This window comes from Copadichromis virginalis, linkage group LG14 (assembly GCF_057382275.1).
Source record: "Copadichromis virginalis isolate Kocher_CV1m ecotype Utaka linkage group LG14, C_Virginalis_male_GT1.1, whole genome shotgun sequence".
Classification (NCBI taxonomy): domain Eukaryota; kingdom Metazoa; phylum Chordata; class Actinopteri; order Cichliformes; family Cichlidae; genus Copadichromis; species Copadichromis virginalis.
The window spans coordinates 1,547,773-1,560,882 of NC_140631.1; the positions used below are offsets into that span (position 1 = coordinate 1,547,773).

Below are 13,110 nucleotides of genomic sequence, written 5' to 3' on the forward strand. Positions count from 1 at the left end.
ATAATATGAGACATGTGGATAAAAGTCCCAGGGGTCTTCCCATAACAATAAAACAATACACCTGATTTAAATTTGGATGATTTCCTCGACATGTCCAGATACCTTCCAGTATGACTGCTGTTTATGAGACCGCTCCCTGCAGGCTCATAAACAGCATAAAGATAGCAGCTTTCAATTTAAAGGTCCACTGATTCCACAGCGAAACTGGAAGGTCGCTGTTCTGACTGTGGAACAATAAATGATCTGGAAGGGGGCAAGAGCAGCTAGTTACCACCTGCAGTGAGTAAAGCTAACCCAGTCACGGTTATATCATCTTCATTTACAGATATGCCAGTTGGTTTGGTGACATATAAAAGAAGAGTCAGTGTGGAGATGTGGCTTTGTTAGAAACAGTACACACTACGGCTGCCACAAATTATTATTTTGATAGTCGACTAATCAGATCATCATCCACTGGACGTAAAACGTCCAGCTGACTGCACCAGCAGCATCTGCTCTTATATAACTATCATTAGCTTACAGCTGGAAGTGTTTAAGCTGCTCACTAAAAATAAAAACAGATGATAGTTTATTAACTTTTAATAAACTCCTTGCTATCTAAAATATAACAGGACACTGGAGTAAACTCTCGACCGTCTCACACTTCTGACGATCAGCTGTCTGCTGACGTTTATTCAGCTGTGTGAAAACTTTAATCTCAGCCAAACCGATTTACCCAGGAACAAATAAAACACTGAAAAAGCCAAACAGTAACATTTTTAAGTTATCTGAGTGACTCATATATCATGTTTAACCTGAGTAGCCAAAGAACACAAGGGGTCAGAAAATGATGTGCAGAGAGTTCGCTGTTCTCATCAGCTCTAGTGACCCTTGACCTCCCGGTCGGCTATAGAGCTGGTGGGTACCAGACGTCTATGAAAACGTCCGAGCACTTTGCAAACGTGATGTGTTGATAAACTAAGCAGATATTCAAAGTTTGCACAGCTACATTCTCACCTGAAAATATCTTAAAAGTTTATTTTTGGCCCAGAAACATAAACAAGAGTAATATTAAGACTAAGTAGCTGCCGCCATTGTTGGAAACTGGAACTGGCCCTGAAGGGCGAGGGCTATACTGAAACTTATGACGTCTTTATCACAACATGCTGACAATTAACCAGAATGAAACAAAACTGGATGAAGTCTTTGGCTTCGACACGCTGTAAAAACGTGTGATTTGAACATATGCAGTTTGTGATTTGACAAAACTTTATGGCAGCATTGAGACATCGTACGGCACTGCATTAAAAAAAAAAAGGTATTGTAGTATTGTACTGATCTCTCCACAACCTTTCATGATATTTTATACTGGATATGTTTACTTTTCAATATCAACTTTAACCTTGTGGAGTAAGAGTGAAGCTCAAACACTTAGCTGACCATGCCCTCCAAGGCCGAGTATAATGCTGTGAAGCCGAAGACAAGAAGTGATTCCCTGGTTGGGTCACTCAGCAACAACTGCAATCGCGCGATTGTGATAACTGGAATGCACATTTCACAGCGCTGTGGAAACTCTTTTTTACTCCACTCTGCAGTCTAAATCACCTCGAGCTGTTACTGACATCTTCAGACAAAAGTTATATCTTGAAAACTGTGGACGCTCGAATGCACACAAAAAGACAAAAAGCTAAAAGGGAGCTGTTACAGGTTGTGCTGATTCTACCGTTCATATGGCGTCCCACAGAAAATAGATCATTTTGTTTATTAATGAAGGAAATCAAATAAAAACTGAGCATGACAACAGGAAGCAGAATCTGATGTAAGAACCATATTTTGTATAATTTTATGATGAATCCTTTCTGAGAAGAAGAGGTGCGTCTGACGGCAGACAGGCTCGCTACAAAGTGGGTATATTGACCTGTTGATGTGGGGGTCCTGAAAAGAGTCCAGAGCAGTCTGCCAGCTGAGTCTGTACTTCTCTGAGCCCAACACATCTGAGACCAGATCTAGACACAGAAAAAAGATTGAGATGTAAAAACAACTCAAACTGACTGAATAAGAGCAAATACTGTAACAGGAACGATGCCGATTCAAGGATCGCGCCATAACGAGCGTGAGACGTACCTGGTACGAGTCTCATCAGACAGCGTAAAGCTTGTTGTTTGGTGTCATCCTTTTGCTGCTGGCTGCGTTCAAACACTGGGGCAGTTGGCAAAGCTCCACCAGGCCACACAGCCTCCTGGATGACCTGCAGGTACACCACCCAGTACCTGGTACATGTGAGGTTGGACACACTCACATCGAGCCATCTGAAATGAATAGAAATAAAACACAAAGAGCTTTCGGTTAATAGAAACAGTGTGACAGTGTTCACTGTCCCCATGTTAGTGTGTTGGTCCTGAACTGGAGCAACATACAGGTTTGCAAACGCACATCCACCACCTGCTGCCTCTCAGTGACTAAAGTACACCACCAGCCAAAGGTTTGCATACACCTCATCTGATGGTTTTTCTTTATTGTTACTACTTTCTACATTGTAGATACAAACTGAAGACATCAAATATATGAAGATATATGGAGTTATGTATTAATGGTGTTGGGACCATCAGGTTGGTGCACAGCTGACAGCCTCGTTTGGCAACTGTTAGTAGTATTTATTTATTGTCATTGTCAAGAACAATGAAATTGCGTTTGGGGCTTCCATACAACCCAAAAAAAGAAGAAAATAATAAATACCCCTTAAAACCCAAGTGTACATATTTAACCCAGTGTGACTCCAATGCAATAAGACAATCCTTAGCAATAATGTTCGTAGAAATTCAGACAAAGACCTGAGAAACATGACAAAATACAACAATGCAACCCATTCAATATTATTGTACTGTGAGATATGATATCAGATATGATAGTTATCTATTTAAGAAAGAGGGGGGGGGGGGGGGCAGGAGGGGGAAGAGAACAAAGATATGATGCACCAATGCAGACCAGTTCATTGCTATTAAGAAGTTGGATATGGTTATTGTCCGTGAGAGGGGGGCAGAGAGTTCAGGAGCCTCACAGCCTGTGGATACAGGCTGTTGGCCAGTCTGGATGTTCTGGCCTGTATAGACCTGTACCTTCTCCCTGAGGGCAGCAGATGGAAAAGGTGGCGCGCAGGGTGATGTTGGTCCCGCAGGATACTGTGCACCCTCCTCAGACAGCGAGTGGGGAAGATATTACTGATCTCTGGCAGACTTGTTCCAATAATTCTGCCAGCTTCTTTCACCACCCGCTGGAGTGCTTGCTGATCGGCCTTGGTGCAGCTGGGGAACCACACTAGAAATCCATACGTCAGAACGCTGCTGATGGCACAGTTGTAGAAGTTCAACATCAGAGATCTGGGAATGTGTGCGCTCCGCAGTCTCCTCAGGTAGTAGAGGCGCTGTTGGGCCTTCCGTGCAACTGAGGTGATATGGTTGCCCCAGGACAGGTCCTCGGTCACAGTTACCCCCAAGAATTTAAAACTGCTCACCCTCTCCACCGCCTCACTGCCAATGAAGAGAGGCAGATGGTTGTTATGACCCCTCTTCCGGAAATCTACAATGATCTCCTTGGTCTTTTTGGTGTTTAAGACCAAGTTATTGTCGTGGCACCATGACTCTAGTTGTTGCACCTCTGTCCTATAGTTTGTCTCATCATTGTTGGATATAAGTCCGAGCACTGTAGTGTCATCTGCAAACTTAACAATGAGATTGGACGCGCAGGAGGAAATACAGTCATGGGTGAAGAGAGTGTATAGCAGAGGGCTCAGAACACACCCCTGAGGGGCACCGGTGTTGACCACAAGGGTGGAAGAGGTGTTCTTACCCACTCTGACACTCTGTCTACGGTTAGTGAGGAAGTCCACAATCCAGTTGCACAGAGAGGAGTTAAGTCCCAGTTGGTGGAGTTTGGGACGGAGTTTGTATGGCCGGATGGTATTAAAAGCCGAGCTGTAGTCTACAAAGAGGAGCCGTGCATAGGTGTTCCTGTGTTCCAAGTGCTTCAGTAATGTGTGCAGCACTGTGGCGATCGCATCCTCGGTTGACCGGTTCTCCCTGTATGCAAACTGGTACGAGTCCAGGGATGGTGGAAAAGCAGCTCTGATGTGTTTAATGACCAGTCTCTCCAGGCATTTGGCGGGAATGGGGGTGAGTGCCACAGGTCTGAAATCGTTCAGACATGTGACATTTGACTGTTTTGGGATGGGAACGATGGTTGCTGCTTTGAAACAGGATGGTACCAGTGAACAGGACAACGAGGTGTTATATATAGAGGTGAAGACGTCCGCCAGGTCCGCAGCACAGTCTTTTAGCACCCGGCCCAGCACTCCATCCGGCCCGGCCGCCTTCCTGGTGTTAATGCTCCGGAACACACGCCTCAGCTCATGAGTGCTCAGGACCGGAGCAGGGTCGGTTGAGGGGAGAGGGGACAGGACAGGGTCGGTGTTCTCCCTATCAAAACGGGCATAAAAGAGATTTAGATCCTCAGCCAGAGTAGAACTGTCGGCTGAGGGTGATGGTGTTCTTCTTTTGTAGTCCGTGATAGCCCTGATGCCCTCCCAGACCTGCCTTGGGTTTGTGTTGTTCTCAAACCTGGCCTCGATACGCCTCCTGTGCTGCTGCTTGGCAGTCTTGATGCCTCTTCTCAGGTTGGCCCTGGCAGCACTGTATGCCTCCTGGTCCCCGGATTTGAAAGCGTTGTTCCTTGTTCAAATAAGTTGTTGAACTCCGTGTGTCATCCAGGGTGGATTATTAGGGAACACACGGAATCGTTTCCAAGTTGTTACGTTGTCCACACAGAAACAGATGTAGTCCAAGACAGTGGAGGTGTAACTGTCCAATGCGACACGATTGTCAGTGTCCTGCACCTTGAATACATCCCAGTCTGTGCAGTGGAAACAGTCCTGAAGCATCGGAATAGCATCCTGCGGCCATGTTCTCACGGTTTTGGTTGTAATCCCAGTGCTCTTGATCTTTTGTGTGTATATTGGGTGTAGCAGAAGGGAGAGATGGTCTGACAGACCCAGGTGGGGATAAGCCTGGGCTCTGTTAGAGTTCATATTATAGCAAACAGCTGAATAAAGGGAAACAACAGCCCATCATTACTTTAAGAACTGAAGGTCAGTCAGTCAGAAAATTGCTAAAACGTTGAATGTGTCCCCAAGTGCAGTCGCATCAAGCACTGCCATGAAACTGGCTCACATGAGGACGCCCAGGAAAGGAAGTGCGAGAGTCCCTCTGCTGCTGAGCCTCAGAAATCGTTAGCAGCAGCTCAGGTCAGAGCCCAGATAGATGCTGCACAGAGCTCCAGCAGCAGACACATCTCTGCATGTTCAGAGCAGACTGTGTGAATCAGGCCTTTACGGTCAAACAGCTGCTGAGAAACCACGACTGAGGAAAAGCAACAAGCAGACATGTTTGGACTAAGAAACACAAGGAGTGGAGATTAGACCATCTGTGCTTTGGTCTGATGGGTCCAGATCTGAGATCTTTGGCTCCACCTGCCGTGTCTTTGTGCAGAAAAGGTGAACGATGGTCTCTACATGCATGGTTCCCACCGTGAAGCATGGAGGAGGAGGCGTGATGGTGTGGGGGGGCTTTGCTGGTTTCACAGTTGGTGATTTATTCCAAACTGAAGGCACACTGAACCAGCATGGCCACCACAGCATCCTGCAGCCACATGCCATCCCATCATTTATTTTCCAACAGCACAAGGACCCCAAACACACCTCCAGGCTGTGCGAGGCCTCTGTGACCAAGAAGGAGAGTGATGGAGGCCTGGCCTCCACAGCCACCTGACCTGAACCCAGTGGAGCTGGTTTGGGATGAGATGGAGCGCAGAGTGAAGGCAAAAGGACCAACAAACGCTCAGCATCTCTGAACTCCTTCAAGACTGTTGGAAACCATTTCAGGAGACGACCTCATGAAGCTCATGGAGAGAAGGCCAAGAGTGAGCGAAGCAGGAGTCAAAGCAGAAGAATGCAAAATATCAAACATGTTTTGAGTTGTTTCACACTTTTGTGTTTACTACATACTTCCACGTGTGTTCATTCATAGTTTTGATGCCTTCAGTGAGAATCTACAATGCAAACTGTAAAAGAACCCACCCACCACTTTAATCACACTCTAGATCTTGTTTTAACATATGGCAGAGAAACTGAACATTTAACAGTGTTTCCTGAAAACCCTCTCCTGTCTGATCATTTCCTGATAACATTTACATTTACAATAATTGATTACACAGCAGTGGAGAGTAGACTTTATCACAGTAGATGTCTTTCTGAAAGCGCTGTAACTAAGTTTAAGAACATAATCCACCCACTGTTATCATCTTCAATGCCCTGTACCATAGGTGTCAAACTCTGGCCCGCGGGCCAGCCTAATTACATTTGGCCCGCGAAGCCATACCAAATTACTATTAGAGCTGGCCTACTGGTATTATACAGCTAATATATATATTGTTTTGTATTAAGCTTTGCTTGTTCCATATTCAGTTTTCCAGCAAAACTTATCTGAGTCCATAAGAAAAGATTCATCTTATATCTGGAGGAAGATTTTTTTTTCAATAAATATTAATGTTAGCCCGCGACTTTGTTCCAGTTTTGAATTTTGGCTGTGTATTTGAGTTTGACACCCCTGCCCTGTACCAACACAGAGCAGAGCAGCTATCTGAACGCTACCCCAACAGAGGTCGATTATCTTGTTAATAATTTCACCTCCTCACTACGTACGACTCTGGATACTGTAGCTCCTGTGAAAACTAAGGTCTCTAATCAGAAGTACCTGACTCCGTGGTATAATTCTCAAACACGTACCCTAAAGCAGATGACTCGTAATCTGGAGAGGAAATGGCGTGTCACAAATTTAGAGGATCATCATTTAGCCTGGAGAAATAGTTTGCTGCTTTATAAGAAAGCCCTCCGCAAAGCCAGAACATCTTACTATTCATCACTGATTGAAGTAAATAAGAACAACCCCAGGTTTCTCTTCAGCTCTGTAGCCAGGCTGACAAACAGTCAGAGCTCTTTTGAGCCAACCATCCCTTTAACGTTAACTAGTAATGACTTCATGAACTTCTTCACAAATAAAATTTTTATCATTAGAGAAAAAATTACCAATAATCATCCCACAGATGCAATATTATCTACAGCTACTCTTAGTACCATTGATGTTAAGTTAGACTCTTTTTCTCCAATTGATCTTTCTGAGTTAACTTCAATAATTACTTCCTCCAAACCATCAACGTGTCTTTTAGACCCCATTCCTACAAAACTGCTCAAAGAAGTCCTGCCATTAATTAATGCTTCGATCTTAAATATGATCAACCTATCTCTAATAATCGGCTATGTACCACAGGCCTTCAAGCTGGCTGTAGTTAAACCTTTACTCAAAAAGCATCTCTAGACCCAGCAGTCTTAGCTAATTATAGGCCAATCTCCAACCTTCCTTTCATATCAAAAATCCTTGAAAGAGTAGTTGTCAAACAGCTAACAGATCATCTGCAGAGGTTTATTTGAAGAGTTTCAGTCAGGTTTCAGAGCTCATCACAGCACAGAAACAGCTTTAGTGAAGGTTACAAATGATCTTCTTATGGCCTCTGACAGTGGACTCATCTCTGTGCTTGTCCTGCTAGACCTCAGTGCAGCGTTCGATACTGTAGACCATAATATCCTATTAGAGCGATTAGAACATGCTGTAGGTATTACAGGTGCTGCGCTGCAGTGGTTTGTATCATATCTATCTAATAGACTCCAGTTTGTGCATGTAAATGGAGAGTCCTCTTCACACACTGAGGTTAATTATGGAGTTCCACAGGGTTCAGTGCTAGGACCAATTCTGTTTACATTATACATGCTTCCCTTAGGCAGCATCATTAGAAGACATAGCATACATTTACACTGCTATGCAGATGACACCCAGCTCTATCTGTCCATGAAGCCAGATAACACACACCAATGAGTTAAACTGCAGGAATGTCTTAAAGACATAAAGACCTGGATGGCCGCTAACTTTCTGCTTCTTAATTCAGATCAAACTGAGGTTATTGTACTCGGCCCTGAAAATCTTAGAAATATGGTATCTAAGCAGATTCTTACTCTGGATGGCATTACCTTGGCCTCTAGTAACACTGTGAGGAACCTTGGAGTCATTTTTGACCAGGACATGTCCTTCAAAGCACATGTTAAACAAATATGTAAGACTGCTTCTTCCATTTGCGCAACATCTCTAAAGTTAGAAATATCCTGTCTCAGAGTGACGCTGAAAAACTAGTTCATGCATTTATTACTTCCAGGCTGGACGACTGTAATTCATTATTATCAGGAAGTCCTAAAAACTCACTGAAAAGCCTTCAGCTAATCCAAAATGCTGCAGCAAGAGTCCTGACAGGGACTAGAAAGAGAGAGCAGATTTCTCCTGTTTTGGCTTCCTGTTAAATCCAAAATTGAATTCAAAATCCTGCTCCTCACATACAAGGTCTTAAATAATCAGGCCCCATCTGATCTTAATGACCTTGTAGTACCATATCACCCTATTAGAGCACTTCGCTCTCGCTCTGCAGGCCTACTTGTTGTTCCTAGAGTATTTAAAAGTAGAATGGGAGGCAGAGCCTTCAGTTTTCAGGCCCCTCTTCTGTGGAACCAGCTTCCAGTTTGGATTCAGGAGACAGACACTATCTCTACTTTCAAGATTAGGCTTCAAACTTTCCTTTTTGCTAAAGCATATAGTTAGGGCTGGACCAGGTGACCCTGAATCCTCCCTTAGTTATGCTGCAATAGACGTAGGCTGCCGGGGGATTCCCATGATGCATTGAGTTTTTCCTTTCCAGTCACCTTTCTCACTCACTATGTGTTAACAGACCTCTCTGCACTGAATCACATCTGTTATTAACCTCTGTCTCTCTTCCACAGCATGTCTTTATCCTGTCTTCCTTCTCTCACCCCAACCAATCACAGCAGATGGCCCCGCCCCTCCCTGAGCCTGGTTCTGCTGGAGGTTTCTTCCTGTTAAAAGGGAGTTTTTCCTTCCCACTGTTGCCAAAGTGCTTGCTCATAGGGGGTCATATGATTGTTGGGTTTTTCTCTGTATCTATGAAGCGCCCTGAGGAGACTTATGTTGTGATTTGGCGCTATATAAATAAAATTGAATTGAATTGAATTCAAAGAGTCATGAAATCAAGAAAAACCATTAAATGAGAAGCTGTGTCCAAACCTTTGACTGGTGCACGTGGAACCAGAACAGCTGGAAATGTAGGCTTGTTTTAATTCCCTTTACATTTTCCACATTGTCCCACAGGTGATAACGACAATGATATGACTCTGGACAGGTTGCCAATCTCAGAGCCAGCCCTTTACATTCACACCTTTGGAGCCACTTAGAGTCAGAAATAACCCTCAGATGGTAAAAGTCCAGAACTTTGTTGCTGTGACTGCACCACTGTGGTATCCCAAATCCCAGATTAATATATCAATGATGATTTTTAACATTTGCCCCAACTACATAAACATGCATCTAACTTCAAGGCCAAATACCAACAGTTGGTTAACCTCCTGACTTCATCAGTTCAATGTTCTGTGACCTCGTCTTCATGCCTGACCTCCCTAATGCTGAAGATCATATCCTCCAACCAGCCAATCCTTTTAAATATAACCAATGCCTAATTGCATTCCCACGCAGATTTGAAGCTCTTTAGGTCATCAGAATAGCCTGGCATAGTCTTGCACTGACAGGTCTCAAACTGATCCCATTTCCCTAAAGCCTTTCACATTACGGCTGCATTTAAGGTCTTGTGATGATTAGATTCAACGGGCTGCGTTTAGCTGGGAGATTCTGACCTCTTTCATTCTGACCTGACCTCTTTAAGACCAAGATTTACCATCAGAGTGGAAACACCATCAGTCACCACCCAGACTCGATGGAGAGGTTATTTAAAGCCAAAGTAAAAGCTAAACACAACATCACAGCGTAGGGCGGATGCCACTGAATGTCCATGTGATAGCTGAGGTTGGAGTAGACAGGTGAAGTTGGATAGCTGAGGTTTAATGAGGTTTAAGTCCTCCTTCACTTGCATTTCAGTTACTACTAAGAATTCCAGGGAACTAACTGTTTGTCCAAACAGACACTGTTATGCAACATTTATTCTGAACCTCAGAGCTGTGGAAGAAAAGAAAACAGGAATGAGGCCCAAGCACCACAGTGCAGAGCAGCACAGAAACAACGGATGGACGCTGTGCCAGGCATCATGATTTACTCTAATGTCTCGCTGTTTTAAGCCACCAAAAAACATCTCACGAATAACTGTAAAGGGAAAAAAAGCTTCCAACAAGACTCAAGTTACGTCTGTAAGAACTTCAGTTAACTTTGACAGGCCATCAAGTTGCAAACAAAAATGCTAAAACTGCAAATAAATAAGTAAAATATCTTTTGGTATTTTAGGAAATATGTTGTTTCAGTGTTTCTAAGAGTGAAGAACTTTAATTCACAGAAACAACCCAAAGCACTTAATCTAATTCACCACTGAGTCATATACAACAGCACAGAGCCTAAGCACCACATCTGCAGAGGCTGAAGTCCATCACAGCTGACAGCACCCAGGCTGCAGACTGTATAAAGCTCTTGAGTTTAAACATCACATCGTATCAAGATAAACTGATGAAAGCTGTTATAGTATACACTGAGGGGCACAAGAGACTAGGAGAGTGCACAACATGGATTAGAGGTCTCCAAGTTCTGATGGGAGACGCCACCAAAAGTGGATGAGAACAACTGGGCTGAGGTCCTGTGGGACTTGTCCTGCTGGCCAACCAGCCAGACACAGTGGTGGACGATAGCTCGAATAGATGTGTCATTCCCAGCAGACAGTAACATCAGCAAGAAGGAGCACACAAAGGAAGTACCAGGGGGTGAAGGAACAACTGGAGCAGATGTGGGAGGCAAAGTCCAAAGTGGTAAGAGAGCACTGTGAGCTGTGACCCAAACCCGGACAGCTGGCTGCAGCAGATCCAGGCTTTGTCCAGAAGGCCTCTGGCAGGCGACCTGAGGCTCGAGGAACACCACCACCAGGGGGTGACATATTTTATATTCTTTATACACATCCCCCCTTAATTGTATTAAGTCGAACATAATCAACATCTATCAGTGTCAAATTGTCTGTTTTAATACATTTTGAGAATAGCTGGCTGAAATCTGGAAGTCATGGACATCCCCACAGAGAGGCTTTCTCCTCTGTGAAGCTGCAGATGCTTTCAGTCACCAGCAGCAGAATGAATCAGTGAATGATGTTTTCCAAGGGAACCATGAGGCTGAAAAGGTCTGGTTGCTGAAAAATGTGAATTTATTTCAAACACTTGGAATCCAGTGAACACTTTCAACGTACAGTGCAAAATTCAACACAGGTAATGTAAGCTTAGCCTAGTCCCCAATAACAGAGGGAGGCTGGTTAAAGCTCAGCAAGCGAACACTGATATTCACATAATTAAGACACAACTACAATAAATCACACTTATGAATGCAAAGGGGAAGTCCTACAGTTCCTGACAGATAAATACAGGAACAGCCTGGAGCATGTAATTCATGCCGTGATTTCATGCTGTCGTGCTGTGGTTACTGCACACTTGTAGGAGAAATGTATTTATCACTCCTTTAAGGGCCTGCCATGCTAAAGTGGACGAGCTACAGTAATTGAACACATTTACAGTAAGAGGAAGCAGCGTTTTAAAGCTCGTGCTGTCTGAGGTTTGAGGTAAGAATAAACTGTATCCTCATATAAAAGTTTAGTTTGAATTGCTTGCTGGTCGAGGCAAACGGACTTTTTGTGTTCTTTTTACAAACCAGCATCAAGCTGGAAACATGGCTGGTTCTCATGTTTCTGTGACCTCGCTCCACCGAAGAAAGTTCAGCTGTTTAAATTGTGCTCAAATTCTTCCAGACTTTGAAGCAGAGATGCAGCAAATACAGGGAGTGCAGAATTATTAGGCAAATGAGTATTTTGTCCACATCATCCTCTTCATGCATGTTGTCTTACTCCAAGCTGTATAGGCTCGAAAGCCTACTACCAATTAAGCATATTAGGTGATGTGCATCTCTGTAATGAGAAGGGGTGTGGTCTAATGACATCAACACCCTATATCAGGTGTGCATAATTATTAGGCAACGTCCTTTCCTTTGGCAAAATGGGTCAAAAGAAGGACTTGACAGGCTCAGAAAAGTCAAAAATAGTGAGATATCTTGCAGAGGGATGCAGCAGTCTCAAAATTGCAAAGCTTCTGAAGCGTGATCATCGAACAATCAAGCGTTTCATTCAAAATAGTCAACAGGGTCACAAGAAGCGTGTGGAAAAACCAAGGCGCAAAATAACTGCCCATGAACTGAGAAAAGTCAAGCGTGCAGCTGCCAAGATGCCACTTGCCACCAGTTTGGCCATATTTCAGAGCTGCAACATCACTGGAGTGCCCAAAAGCACAAGGTGTGCAATACTCAGAGACATGGCCAAGGTAAGAAAGGCTGAAAGACGACCACCACTGAACAAGACACACAAGCTGAAACGTCAAGACTGGGCCAAGAAATATCTCAAGACTGGTTTTTCTAAGGTTTTATGGACTGATGACATGAGAGTGAGTCTTGATGGGCCAGATGGATGGGCCCGTGGCTGGATTGGTAAAGGGCAGAGAGCTCCAGTCCGACTCAGACGCCAGCAAGGTGGAGGTGGAGTACTGGTTTGGGCTGGTATCATCAAAGATGAGCTTGTGGGGCCTTTTCGGGTTGAGGATGGAGTCAAGCTCAACTCCCAGTCCTACTGCCAGTTTCTGGAAGACACCTTCTTCAAGCAGTGGTACAGGAAGAAGTCTGCATCCTTCAAGAAAAACATGATTTTCATGCAGGACAATGCTCCATCACACGCGTCCAAGTACTCCACAGCGTGGCTGCAAGAAAGGGTATAAAAGAAGAAAAAATAATGACATGGCCTCCTTGTTCACCTGATCTGAACCCCATTGAGAACCTATGGTCCATCATCAAATGTGAGATTTACAAGGAGGGAAAACAGTACACCTCTCTGAACAGTGTCTGGGAGGCTGTGGTTGCTGCTGCACGCAATGTTGATGGTGAACAGATC

At 44.2% G+C, this 13,110-nt stretch overlaps 1 protein-coding gene across 6 annotated transcripts in view; it reads right to left on the reverse strand.

The window, feature by feature from the left end:
* The window catches only part of snx19b (sorting nexin 19b), a 58,730-nt gene that overhangs the window by 14,620 nt on the left and 31,000 nt on the right, over nt 1-13,110 (reverse strand). For all 6 annotated transcript variants that reach the window (XR_014923914.1, XM_085478969.1, XM_085478968.1 and 3 more), the window contains exons 12-13: nt 2,104-2,288; nt 1,898-1,985 (exon numbers count right to left, since the gene is read on the reverse strand). Coding sequence is in view for 5 of the 6 variants with exons in the window: in XM_085478969.1 (XP_085335095.1) it covers nt 1,898-1,985; nt 2,104-2,288 (273 nt within the window). In the remaining variant the exon portion in view is untranslated. The remainder of the gene's footprint in view (nt 1-1,897; nt 1,986-2,103; nt 2,289-13,110) is intronic.